General features: G+C 23.6%; 2 protein-coding genes across 5 annotated transcripts in view; one reads left to right on the top strand and one right to left on the bottom strand.

Annotated features, from left to right (window-relative positions):
• Positions 1-261: 261 nt before the first annotated feature.
• On the bottom strand, positions 262-4,711 carry LOC136079072 (uncharacterized). 3 transcript variants are annotated; one of them, XR_010637924.1, is made up of 11 exons: positions 4,466-4,710; positions 2,818-2,952; positions 2,679-2,729; positions 2,491-2,567; positions 2,216-2,264; positions 1,953-2,047; positions 1,755-1,838; positions 1,363-1,397; positions 998-1,050; positions 527-634; positions 262-407 (listed from the first exon to the last, which is right to left on the bottom strand). XR_010637924.1 is itself a non-coding variant. In XM_065794798.1 (10 exons), exons 2-10 carry the CDS (start codon positions 2,936-2,938, stop codon positions 621-623), a joined length of 579 nt encoding a protein of 192 aa, XP_065650870.1. In that variant the 5' UTR covers positions 2,939-2,952; positions 4,466-4,710; the 3' UTR covers positions 431-620. The 3 variants fall into 3 exon arrangements, 2 of the variants coding, with proteins under 2 accessions (XP_065650870.1, XP_065650869.1); XM_065794798.1 differs by lacking the exon at positions 262-407 and having other exon boundaries at positions 431-634; XM_065794797.1 differs by lacking the exons at positions 262-407; positions 527-634 and having other exon boundaries at positions 658-1,050; positions 4,466-4,711.
• Positions 4,712-6,686: 1,975 nt separating this feature from the next.
• The window catches only part of LOC100201785 (MFS-type transporter SLC18B1), a 58,730-nt gene continuing 50,648 nt past the window's right edge, over positions 6,687-14,768 (top strand). For both annotated transcript variants that reach the window (XM_065796176.1, XM_065796177.1), the window contains exons 1-2: positions 6,687-6,927; positions 11,510-11,605. In XM_065796176.1, the coding sequence (XP_065652248.1) occupies positions 6,718-6,927; positions 11,510-11,605 (306 nt within the window). In that variant the 5' untranslated portion in view covers positions 6,687-6,717. The remainder of the gene's footprint in view (positions 6,928-11,509; positions 11,606-14,768) is intronic.

The raw sequence follows: 14,768 nt of genomic DNA, 5'->3' as shown, positions 1-14,768 counted from the left end.
GTAAAATATAAAAGTATATCTTATACTTTACTAACATCTATGTCAAAAACGATTCTTATATGTGGGGGATATGATATTCTAGGTAAAAAAATTGATACTATATTGTATAATTTACTAAGTGTTATGTCAAAAACAAATGTTACACAAGGGGGATATGATATTCTAAGTAAAATTTGATATATCGGATTTGATTTTTAAACAAATTGATTTGCTATAATTTTTTTAATCGAATTAAATTCTGAATAAAAATATCTTCCCACATAAAAAAATAATTATTGTTAAACTTCATTGTTAATATGAACGGCTTTTAAAAAACAATTAATAATAACAACGTTTTTTAAAAAATAATCTTTTAAGAATCAAAGTTTCAACTATAACGAAATCAACTCTGATTGTGGCAGACATATCTAAAAACATGATATTAGTCCAAATAATTTATTGTTTTATTTATTCAAAAATTTTCACGAAATTAAGTATAAAGTTGATAAAGCAAAAAAAACTAAAACCGATTTTTTTAACAACTTACATTAGCAAGAGAAATGTTTGAGCAAGTAAATAAAGCACTTGTTTTTTTACCATAACCAATGCATTCCAAGTGAAATCATCGATTTGGAATGCAGTTATCGCATTTTATCTATAAAATAGTAGTGGTATTTTAGGTAATATACCGTCTTTTAGTTGATAAAAAAATAAAAATAAAATTTTAAAACGTAATAATAGAAAAACAATAAAAACAATTAAAAAAAAAATATGCATACAAAAATAACAATTTGTTTTATTTTATTTAAAAATAGTAACAGGCAGGAGTGTTATATTTTATTTCAAAAATAGGCAACAGGCTGTAAGAGGAACCACCAGCAAGTGAAAGTTGCATTATATATGAAACAGATTTTGATTAGTGGAACAATTTTCTACAGCCCCATGGGATTAAACTTATTGAGCATATAATGTACTGTCTCGACAAAGCAAACAAATAATCATAGAAAAAAATTATTACCTAAAAAAAAATCATCGTCTTCATCAGATAATTTACTCACTAACTCATTGGTTCTGAAATGAAATCAGTCATTCAATCAATCAATAAACTTGATTGCCATTGGCAATTTGCCATTAGTACATTATAAAATTGCATAAATAATTAGGATGTTTCAATTAATGGAATCTAGAATAAACTAATGCAATCTAGAATAAATTAGAAGCAATCACAGCAATACTAATCAGTAAAAAATTTAAAATGTATGAAAATTTATTCTAGCTTTATTCCTGGAATAATCAGTCAATAAAAAAATATCAATTAATACCAAATTTAGTACTGAATTTTATAAAATGACACCTTTCACCAGTTAATCTTGAAAATCATACCTTTGTAAAGAGTAAGAACTTAGCAATACTTCAGCCTAGTAAAACATAATTAATATATACATATAGATATAAATATATAAATATATATATATATATAAATATATATATATATATATATATATATATATATATATATAAATATATATATATATATATATATATATATATATATATATATATATATATATATATATATATATATATATATATATATATATGCAGCCCTCTGTCTGTAATAAACTAATAATGTTAAAAATATGGATAATAATGATGATTGGTTGATTTTGTTTAGAAATCAAACAATCATAATGCTTAATTACAAGATTTTATCATAGCATATTACAAGGTTTGATTAATTTTTATGCAGAATGTTGCAATTTAATGAACAATACTTTATTTCTTGAGATTCCTTCCAATTCAGCAAACAGATATAATATTGCTTCAGGGACCAAGACTTTAAATGTAAAATCACTATCCTAAATGAAAAAACAAAATTTTAAACTTTTCTTTATTTTAAAATAATATTAAACAACTTAAACAACTTTAAACATAGATAATCAATTTCTTATTTGCTTATATATAACACTTACCTTGAGATTATTCGAGAATTTGCCTAAAGTCAACAATTTGTCATCTTTTTGTTGATTTGTCAATAAGTACATCAAATCTTGGTCCATAAGGTTCCCTTTTATTTTAAAATTAAGTTGAATCTTGTAATTATGTTTTCTTATGTCTATTACAAAATATAACCTTAAATTATCTGCGAAAAGTAAAATACAAATACTTGATAAAGTTTACAAAAGAAAAACAATAATGTTAACATAATATTGGTAAAATTTAAAATAAAACTTACGTTTTGATTTCATACCAGAACTATATATAATATGTCTATAACTGTATAGCTATAAAGCAATAAATAAAACTTCATTTTTAAAAAGTCTAAAATAACATTACTTAATTACTAAAAAAATTTAAAATTAAAAAAATGGCTATTTTTTTTTATTTTTCCAAATTTTGACATTATGTTTTAATACTTGTTTGAAGCTATTTTCATTATTAAATTTTCTTAATTAAATCCGAAAGAAATAAGCAACTTTTAACAGTAACGGTGACATAAATTACACATACTTGACCCACAAAAATTGACTTTAGCAATGCTGATGATAAAATTTCACAAATTGATTGCTTTGTGAACTTTTGAAAAGCTAAATAATATACACATATATTATTATGCATATATATAGACACACAAACAGACACACACATATTTATATACATACATAATAGATAGTACAAATATAGTGTGACAATGATACCTTTTTCAACTATAACAACTTTTTCTTGATAAGAAATACCACTTATTGAGTCTATTAAATAAAGGAATATATCTATTAAATTTGATTTATATATAATCAAATTAAAGACAAATTAAAAATGACATAAAAAATTGTATACCTGCACTTGTATTGCAAATTTTGAGCAGATCATTTTCCCATAACTTATAACATCCAAAATGATATTTATCATTATCAGTAGATTTTTTACACAACACACAATTTACCAATATTTTCTCCATTGTATATATGTAAACTTAATTAAAAATTAATATTATTTCATATATTCGAATATATGAATTCAAACGAAATAAATAAATAGACTTATACTTTAATAATATATATACATATATATATGCTTTAATTATATATATATATATATATATATATATATATATATATATATATATATATATATATATATATATATATATACATATATATATATATATATATATATATATATATATACATATATATATGTATATATATATATATATATATATATATATATATATATGTATACATATATATATATACATATATATATATATACATATATATATATATATATATATATATATATATATATAATATATATATATGCATACATATATATATACATATATATATATATATATATATATATATATATATATATATATATATATATATATATATATATATATATATATATGAATATATATATATATATATATATATATATATATATATATATATATATATATATATATATATATATATATATAGAGAGAGAGAGAGAGAGAGAGAGAGAGAGAGAGAGAGAGAGAGAGAGAGAGAGAGAGAGAGAGAGAGAGAGAGAGAGAGAGAGAGAGTATCATTTTCATTTTCAAAATAAGTCTTAGAATTAAAATGCTAATATGTATTGTATAAATTTTATTGCATAAACTAATACATTATACTATAAAGTATTACTATAAAAGCAGTAAAAAGCAAACCCTAAAAAACTATTTAATAGATCTATTTTATCTTTATCTATGAATATTTGTTTCATATTGATACTTATAATACTACTTGTAACATACGTGTTTGTATAACCTTGTATATCAAATGAATTTGTTGCTTAGAATATCATATCCCCCATGGTAAGTTTTATTTGAACATCATTGACCATAAGTCATATGGTCAATCATGTCATATGATATGATATATGATATTTAATTTTTTCAATATTATTTAACTCTTTCTAATTTAACTAGGAAATGTATTAGATTTGTCATATGTCAAAAATTATATTTTCCACTGTAATAAATCAATAAAGTTTTCCAAAAAACTCATTTGTTTGTTATTTCGGACGGCTTAGGTGCACTTCTAAACACGATAATTTTAAATCGCATCTGTGTTTTCAATTTTCTTATGGGGGATACGATATTCTAGGCGGATACGATATTCTATTACAGATCTCGCTCAAGAAATTCTTTTAGTTGATTGTTGTAAAAATAAAAACAATTGTTTAACGAAGCACTTGCTTTACTAAAATAAATTGAATCAGTTTCATTGTTTATTGTTTGAAAAAAGTCAAAAGAATTAAACTCAATATTATTTGCATGTTTTGAGTCCATTTTTTAGTTTTTAAATATAGAAATAAAACAATTTCGGTAAGAATTTAAGCTTAAGATAAATGTTACATTCATTTAAAAATATCAAGTTAATAATTTAAAGAATAAAAAAATTTAAAAATATCTTATAAAATATTAAGTATAAAAAAATAAAAAATTAATTCATACTTGGCGATTTTTTGCGTCAATTTTCTTTTCTGCCCATTCACGAATGATAAGTTTGTCGTAGGAGATGAACGCATACTTTCCTTGTTTTCTTTCTCTTAACATTTTATCTCTTAAATCTTTTCGTATTTGAACAGTTTCGTAACGGAAATCCTCGTTGATATAAATGTTCATTCCTTTAAGTCTTACAGATCTCTTCATTATATCAATCTTATCTTTATAATTTAGGAGTTTTAAAATTATCGTTCTATTTTTTTTAGCATCTCCGGTCCGGTTCTATGTGCTCTTTCAATTTTAACATTTTTGATTTCAAGCGTCTCCTCAAATAGTTTTAAAACTTTTAATGCTACTCACGTACACCACTGGCACAGCATAAACTGTGTCTGTCGCTGGAATTTTGGTCCGCAAAAATTTTTATCCCGGTCCAAAAATTTCGTTGAAATGTATGGTCCGGCCGGATCAATTTTTTTGAAAAATATAAATAGTGTAAAAGAGTAACAAAGGGGGGGGGGGGGAGAGAAATAAAAGAGAGTTGGGACTTTAGTTCAGATCTAATAGACTAGTGGACGGAGAGGGGTAGGTTAATTAAAGGCGGAAGGAGGAAGGAGGAAGAGGGGGGGGGGGGAATTTTTTTCATAATTTCTAAAATAAAAAAGTAAAAGAATTTAATTTTTTATTTATTTTTAAACTATTTAATTCTAACGTGACTTGCGGTCAAGTGCGCATTTTCTGAAAGCTGTTTATCATAGTATCAAATGGGTTTAGTATGATGATAAAACTTTAATACTTAGGTAAGAAATAAATCAAAAGCATTTTTGACAAATCGAGTTTTAATATAAGGTATACGATTTTTAAAGCCTGTTTACACTATTTTTTTTCGTTTTTATCGGTGACTAATATTATTATTTTCAAATTTTTAAGGCCTATTTTCGCTGAATTTTTTTCTAGTTTAGAGATATAAATTTGTTGTTTAGAACAAGTAAAAATTGATAAACGGGGGAGAGGATTTTAATAAGCTTAGGGTGGGTGGTAAAATTTTTCGATAATTGATAAAAGTCCTTTCCCCCCGCCAATATTACCGTGACAGTACCTCAAAAAACATTTACTCTTGAAATAAATTCAAATATATGTACCACTACAATTCGTTTTGCTATAAAAGATTTCTTATCGTTTGTTAATGAATTCCAATAAAATTATAACAAATAGAAATCAATAAAAAGTAATTATGAAACTATTATTTGTTAAAAAGTTGAAGACTTTTATCTTTATTTTAAGTTTTTATTTTTTAATTCCTTACTAACTCTTTAAGATTTTATTTAAAAATTCTTCATAAAAATAACGCATGCGCAAACTCAATTTTAATTTTCTCAAATTTATTTTTTTCATTTTTTATTAAAAATGCAATTAGCAACTTTAACATTGGTTTTTAAGTTATTTATTACGTTTTTAATATTTATTAATGTTAATAAAACGCAATCGTCGTTAAGTTAAAAATAAAATATTGCACAAAGTTTAATACTTTGGAATTGCATTTCGGGCAGATTACACGAAATATGATACCTTCAATAATTCGAGCAGAATTTTTTAATATAAAAAAATTTCATGAATTGAACGTAAAACAACACTGTTATAAAATTAAAGGCAGTGTGATTTTTTTTAATGCGAAAGGCTGTTTGCACGAAATTCGATGCTGCCCGAAATTCAAACTCCAATTAAAAATAATGATCTAAAATGTATATCGGCCTTAAATTTTTGTTAAAAACATTAAATCGATTAAGCACGTGGTTATTATTTTGAATTAAGTTACACAAGAAAATGTTATTTACTACTTTGCAATTTTATTGCTGATGTGTTCTTTTTTTTCATAATTATTACTATGTTATTTAAAGTAGTATTTTTATTTAAAATTTTTTTATAATTATTTAACTAAATGAAGCATAAATTAATGCGTTATGTAACTAAGTAAATAAAACAAAAATTTAAGTAATATAATAGTGCACTATTATATTATTATATACAGGAACAAGGTCACTAGTGACCTTGTTCATGTTTATGTTTTGTTTATGTGTATATGTTTTGTTTATTTGTATGCATTGTGTGTGTGTGTGTGTGTGTGTGTGTGTGTGTGTGTGTGTGTGTGTGTGTGTGTGTGTGTGTGTGTGTGTGTGTGTGTGTGTCTGTTTGTATCTGAGCGTGTAAATGTAGGTATATTGACATTTGAAAGTAAAATATGTATTATACTTTTTTTTTTAGTCATGGGTAAATCAATTTTTCCAAAATGTTCTCCAAACAGTTCTACAACTAGTTATTTGACCAAATTACCAACTTCTACTTATAAACAAATAGAAAATAATAGAAGTACATTCAAAGTTCTTTCAAAATATAAAATTGTTGCTTTGCTATCAATAAAAATTTTTATTTCCTATGGTGCTTTTGCTTTAATAGCTCCTTTTTTTACAATGGTGGTGAGTCTATATTTTTTTTAATAAGTTTTTTTTTCTAAATACATAGTTGATGAACACTACACTTTTTTGAGTTATGTGTAGTCTATATAATTGATAAAAAAAAATTTTAATATTATAAATATTAAAATTTTTTTTTTAATATTTATAAAATTAATTTGTAAATTTTATTTGCTAAAACATTTTTGTCTTGAAATTTAGCAAATAAAATTTCATAAAATTATAAATAAAATCTATTTTTTTTCTTGCCAAAAAAGTAGTTGTTTTCATCTCTGATTATGATAAGGAAAAACAATGTTTAGCAGAACTAAAAACATGGCCAAAAGAATGTAAATATTCTAGTAAAGTTAATGAAAAAGCATTTCACAATGCGTGTGTGTGTGTGTGTGTGTGTGTGTGTGTGTGTGTGTGTGTGTGTGTGTGTGTGTGTGTGTGTGTGTGTGTGTGTGTGTGTGTGTGTGTGTGTGTGTGAGTATATGTATATATATATATATATATATATATATATATATATATATATATATATATATATATATATATATATATATATATATATATATATATATATATATATATATATATATATATATATATATATATATATATATATATATATATATATATATATATATATATATATATATATAGTTGTCAAACTTATTGTTTTTAGATCAGTCTATAAATTAGAAAATGTTGTAAAAAATTTCAATATTACTTTGTTAAATTATAGATCAACAGTTTGTTTATATTGTTATATAATTGTTTGTTATAAGATGTCTAAAAGAAAAACAAAATATAATAAATTGTAGGAGTCTGAAAGTCTTTAACTAGATCCAAGTTTGTCCTGGTGATCAGTATTTTGCAAGTTGTAAGTAATGCCAAAAAACCCTTTCTGTCAGTGGAGCTGAACAAGAAGCCATGAAATTAGCAAATTTCACTCTTAAAGGTTTAAAGAAAAAGACGGACAATCAAAATTTAGCAAAGATAAAGATAAAAATAAAGCAAACTTGAATTAAAAGCTTCAAAGATTAGTTACACTGTTGAGAAAGAGATTTTAAAAGCCGAAATCATTCATAGCTTAGAGTGCATCAAGTCTAACTCTTCTTTTGCCTCAACCAATGGAGATGGTAAAATGTTTGAAGCAATGTTCCCAGATTCAAAAATTGCCAAAGGATACAGACAAAGTGAAGCAAAGTCTAAATACACTATTTAATATGGCATCTTTCCATATTTAAAAACATTGTTATTGGAGAACTTAAGCAATACTGTTTTTACATTTAAATTTGATGAATATTTAACTTAACAAGTTAATTAACAGTATGATGGTTATGTACAATATTGGCCTAAAAAGCACAAGTGGATTAAAGTTGCATACTGTGGAACTGTCATGGTAGACCATTGTACTGCTGAAAAGTTGTTAGAACATTATCTTGAGCTTGTAGAGAAAGTTAAGCTTAACATAAAGTTTATGCTCCATATCGGTATTGATGGTCCCAATGTAAATATTAAGTTTGAGACATTTAAAATGAAAAGTTTGAATACAAACATTTTATCAATAGGCTTATACCCCCTGCATATAGTTCATATTGCATTTGAGCAGGAGTTAATGTTTTAAAATTCTTCATTGACTTATTTGCAATTGAGGGTAACTTTTTCTTTAAACTTTCTGTTGCAGGAAGATCAGACTATCAACAGATAGAAGATCTTTTTACACTTTATTCAAAGATATTCTTTTACAAGATAGATGACACTCAGAAGAATATGTTCTCAGATTTTAGAACAACACAAGAGTCTTTATAAATATTTTATAATGCAAAATCAAATATCAATGCCTTATATTTTTTTTTTATTGGTTTCATAGCAAATGACTTTGACATATTTTTAAAAATATTTCAATCAATTAAACTAAGAATTTACCTGATTTATTCTGAAAATGTCAAAAATTCTTTTTGCACTAATGTCCAAGTTTATCAAAACTAAGCTTTTATATGTTAATAATGGCAGCAATTCCATAAAATCTATTAATGAGTTGCTAATGATTAATGATGTGGTTGACTCAAAAACTTTCAAAACCATAATAGTTGATTGATATTGGCACAAAAGTCAAGTCTTATTATTCAGAGTCTCCAGAAATCTCATGTGGCAATAAGAAATTTTGACAAATTTGTCGAAATTTTTGCTTGCCACATGAGGCTATTAGCTATTTTTACATCCATTCAACTAGTAAGTTATACTACACTTCATAAAAAAATGTTTTACTGATGTGATTAGTATTGAATTTTGATTTTTTTTTTTTATTAATGCATAAAGTAAAAGTTTGTTTGTTTTGCATATAAAAGAGGTCTATCACTTGCTGACAATTTAGTTTTTGAAGGAAATAGTGATTTAAAAAAACGTTTTGCTTCAAAAAAATAGCACAAGAAATGAACTTCAGCAAGCCCAGTGTAAAATTGAAACAGGGTTGAAAAGAAGACAAGAGCTTATTGATGAGTAAGATGTATTAGAAAAAAGGAGTAAAAAACTGTCGGTTTTGTCAGTATAAAATTATATTGATTTATATTGAAGCTCTATTTATTTTTCATTGAAACTCTATTTTAACTCTAAAAGAATGAATTTTTTTTTTCTTTGAATAAAACATTTAGTACTTTGTTTCTATTACTCCTTTACAAATCTATCACATAATAAAAGTATATTTAACTTTGGTAATTTGTTTAGTATTTTAGATATAAGTTTTTGTTTGCAGTCATTTTACATGAAAGAGTTGTCATTATTAAGTTCAAATGTTTTTAATTTAAATTGTATTTTGTTTGTTGTCTTCTTTAAATAAACGTAAATAATTTTAAAGGGTATTAAAGGGTACATAATATATTATTAGGAATTGAAATTAAAGGGTCAACACTAATTTGTGCAAAAAAATCATAAAAAACATGCAAAAATTGTCCCAAAATTTTAAAATTTTACCTAATATATTTATATTTACCTATATAATAATATTTATTTTACTAAATGTGCTTACAGAAAGTATTTGGGCACTCATAATTTTTTTATTGTTGTCAACTTCAAATGAATATAAACCAAAAACTAATTTTAAAATTGGACTAATTTTTTTTTTAAATAAAAGGTGAGATCTAATAAAATAATTATAATGTCAATTATTTGTCAATTTGTTTTTTTTTCTTATGAATCAATTAGAAATTTAAAAAAAGTAAAAAAATTTAAAGAGAAAATTATTAGCGCACTCATTAAAAAGTATTAACAAGATTGGCATTAAAACAATGGTTAAAAATTAAAATGAGTTTGGCACAGTCGAAGATAAAAGTTGCTTCTGTACATTCATCGTCTGTTATAGGGAGAACTTAGGAGAACATAGGAGTTGCTTCTATATCAATTAAAGGTTTAGGGCAGCAATCTTTTTCTTTTTTTTCTTCCAAAAAAAAACCGAATGGATTTAGGGGAAATATATATCTACTATATATCTATAGTAGATATTTCCCCCCAAATATGTACATATATTACAAACATGTATAATAATGAAATAAGTTAGATCATTAATTAGTTTTAAATTTAATTTTTGATGTAAAAAAAAAGTGGTAAGTTTTGGTTAAAGTAGAGGTTACCATAATGTTAATCATTTAACCTATAAAGGATTGTTGTTTAAAATTACATAAATATTTGACTGAAAATGTAATCCTTTGTTAACTGTTGTTATAATAATAATAATTATAAGTTATTATATAACTGTTGATATTGGATAAATGCCAATAACAACAGTTAAAAAATTTGTTAGAAAATGAGAAAGGGAAAGTTATCATCACAAATAATGACTTCTCTGTTACTGCAACATAACTTTATTCAGGTATCAACAATGAATCAATGAAATAAAGTAAGTTTTATTGTTTAGAGGGTGGGTGAAATAACATCCTCTTTTTACATAAAATTTTTACCTAATACAGAATAGTTTCATGTAAAAGAAATGCACTAGTGGTGTAGTGGTGGAGTGCATGCTTCTTAAGTAATCCCCACATGTACCTGCTAGTATCATGCTCAATTTTTTTTCCTTGCAGCAACTTTTTTCTTCAATGTGTTTAGATTCAAAGAGTGGGTTGTAACCATAATAAAATAAATAATAAGAATTTTAAAAAGTAGCAGAATACCATTAAAAAAAAACCTTTTTGAAACTTTTCAGGGCTGTATTTTTCACTTTTACATTTACAGTAGATTTAAAGAACAAATGTTTTATTTATTAGACAAATTATTTTCTTTACTTTATTACTTTTGTTCTCAGCAAAATATTTTTCACAAGGTGACTAGGCAATAATAACATGTTGATTATTGAAAAGGTAATAAGTTATTTTAAGGGCATAAAGTTAATAGGTGTTTTTGACATGTATGGTGAAGATTAATCAAGTTACCATTATATAAATATAAACCCACCCAATTATAAAATTTACTATTTAGAGAAATATTTAATAAAAGTATAAATAACATAATAGCATGTTTGCAGGTAATGGCAATATACGTAAATTGTTTAAAAATATACATTTTTATTGAACAGACATAAACTCTATATATTTTAAATTTTTAGGCTAAAACCAAAGGAGTAAGTCAAACAATATCTGGATTAATATTTTCCATTTTTGCTCTGGTGGTGTTTTTTATAGCACCTCTCATTGGAAAGTCTGTAAGTCATTATTTAACAATTGGTATAAGAAATGAGTAGTAATATATATTTAGTATTTTGTACATAAAAGTATACAAAAATAATCACTGTTTTATCATTTTTCATCGAAGAATATATAATGTAATGCACAAACAAATATATCTTGTGAAAAGTATAATCTGAACTGACAAAGAAGCGCTCCATCAGGGTTTTTTATATTAACACAGGTATGCTACAGCTATAGGAACAAGTATAAGCAGTTAGTTAAGATAGTTAAGATATGAATTCTTTAAAGACATTTATGATGGTAAATTAACTGTTTACTGAGAAAGAATATTCCAGTTGTTTGTCACTGTTTGTAAAAAAGTATTCAAAACATTTTTTTGCTAGTTGATGCTGATTGTGTTTATGAAGATTGTACTTTACTGTTGGATTGGGTCTGAAGGAAATGAAAAGTCACTTTATCAATTGGGCAGGTGATTTAGGCTGAATTAGGTCAGCCCTTATTCTGCAATCATGAAGTGATCTATGTTTCAGAAAAAATATATATGTGTATGTATGTATATATGTATATATATATATATATATATATATATATATACATATATATATATATATATATATATATATATATATATATATATATATATATATATATATATACATATATATATATATATATATATATATATATATATATATATATATATATATATATATATATATATATATATATATATATATATATATATATATATATATATATTTAAACATCTTCACTTCCAACCAGGCTGCAAGCAACCACTAATTAAAGTTGGAAGTTACTGGAATATGTATATATATATATATATATATATATATATATATATATATATATATATATATATATATATATATATATATATATATATATATATATATATATATGTGTGTATATATATATATATATATATATATATATATATATATATATATATATATATATATATATATATATATATATACATATATATATATACATATATATATATATATATTTTATATATATATATATATATATGTATATATATATTTATATATATATATATATATCAGGCCTTGTTACGAGATTTGGCTGTGTAACGAAAAGGCATAATGTATTTCTAAGTAAATCAACTCAGCAAATATATTTTGTGTTGTTAGAAGTTATATTCCGTCATTAGCATCTTTTCAAGTACCGCATTGTAATTAAAGTTATTTTGTTAACGCGTTAAATATCATACAAACAGTTTTTTTTTTCTCACTATAACAAAAGTTACAAATAAAATCTAAGTTCCTATTTGAAAAATCATTTTTATTATTTTTTTCAAATATGAACTAAATTTTATTTTGAAAAAAATATTTTTTTCATAAAACGTAAAATAATATTTGTTTATTTTCTTATAATTTTACAGTTGGTTTTTGGTTATTTTATTAACTGTTAATAAATTTTTTCTTATTTATTTTGTAAACTCTTTTTAATAATGTTTTTAAACCATAAAGAGTTTTTTTTTTTTATTATTTATCAGTTACCGATAACATATTCGTGATCATAATTTATTTTCATAAATTAAATGAACGTCATTAAAACTTTACGTTATTGAATTAACAATAAACAAAATATCTTATTAATAAAATATTTTCATCGAAAGAAATCGTGCATTTTTTTAAACCATTATGACAAAAAATAATTTTTATATTTAAAAGGAATTTATATATTTAATTCCTTAAGATAAAACTTAAAACAGTCTATTTTTTTAAACTAATTTTTAACAACAACAAAAAAAATTATTAAACAAACTGTTTCTTTAACAAAAAATCTATTAGTTTACAATTGCAGTTAAATGCTTTTACTTACGACTTTATTTCTTCTGAATAAACATCATCTTAACAACATCAAAAGATAATTTAAATATTCTAAAAGATAAAAGTTTTTGCGTAGCGCAATACTGCTGAACGCGTAGGCAAATCGCATTTTCGCAGGCAAAATGCTAGCTGCGTAACGCTTCTTAATAAGGCCTGATATATGTATGTATGTATATGTATGCCTGTATATGTATGTATATGTATGCCTGATATATGTATGTATGTATATGTATATGTATGTATGTATATATCAAGCCTTCTCAGGAAAGACGTGCAGTCGCACACTATATCAGGCCTTGTTACGAGATTTCGCTGCGTAGCGAAAACGCGTAGCGCATTTCTAAGTAACTCAACTCAGCAAATATATTTTGCATCGTTAGAAGTTATATTGCGTCACTAGCGTCTTTTCAAGTACCGCATTGTAATTAAAGTTATTTTATTAACGCGTTAAAAATCATACAAACAGTTTGTTTTTTTCTCACTATAACAAAAGTTACAAATAAAATCTAAGTTCTTATTAAAATATGAACTAAATTTTATTTTGAGAAAAATATTTTTTTCATGAAACGTAAAATATTTGTTTATTTTCTTATGATTTTATATTTGGTTTTTGGTTATTTTATTTTTTCTTATTTTTTTTCTTATTTAATTTTATGTTTTCTTATTTTTTTTCTTATTTAATTTAATTACATTTTTTCTTATTTAATTTGTGAACTCTTTTTAATAATGTTTTTAAACAATAAAGTTTTTTTTTTGTTATTTATCAGTTACCGATAACATATTCGTGATCATAATTTATTTTCATAAATTAAATGAACGTCATTAAAACTTTACGTTATTGAATTAACAATAAACAAAATATCTTATTAATAAAATATTTACATCAAAATAAATCGTGCATTTTTTAAACTTATTATGACTAAAAATAATTTTTATATTTAAAAGGAATTTATATATTTAATTCCTTAAGATAAAACTTAAAACAGTCTATTTTTTTAAACTAATTTTTAACAACAACAAAAAAATTATTAAACAAACTGTTTCTTTAACAAAAAATCTATTAGTTTACAATTGCAGTTAAATGCTTTTACTTACGACTTTATTTCTTCTGAATAAACATCATCTTAACAACATCAAAAGATAATTTAAATATTCTAAAAGATAAAAGTTTTTGCGTAGCGCAAAACTGCTGAACGCGTAGGCAAATCGCCTTTTCGCAAGCAAAATGCGAGCTGCGTAGCGCTTCTTAACAAGGCCTGCTATATATGACCACGCCTATATAGTGTGCCAAATATTTTAT

Source organism: Hydra vulgaris, chromosome 04, assembly GCF_038396675.1.
Source record: "Hydra vulgaris chromosome 04, alternate assembly HydraT2T_AEP".
Classification (NCBI taxonomy): domain Eukaryota; kingdom Metazoa; phylum Cnidaria; class Hydrozoa; order Anthoathecata; family Hydridae; genus Hydra; species Hydra vulgaris.
Note: the sequence above shows the minus strand (reverse complement) of the source record. Positions and strands in the feature narration are given on the sequence as shown.

Excerpts from the sequence above, each read along its gene's own strand:
- LOC136079072 (XM_065794797.1), bottom strand. The coding sequence starts at position 2,938 with ATGGAGAAAATATTGGTAAATTGTGTGTTGTGTAAAAAATCTACTGAT. Across the intron at positions 2,730-2,817 it reads AATTTGCAATACAAGTGCAG|ACTCAATAAGTGGTATTTCT; the intron begins GTATACAATTTT and ends TTTATTTAATAG. Across the intron at positions 2,568-2,678 it reads AGTTGTTATAGTTGAAAAAG|CTTTTCAAAAGTTCACAAAG; the intron begins GTATCATTGTCA and ends TATATTATTTAG.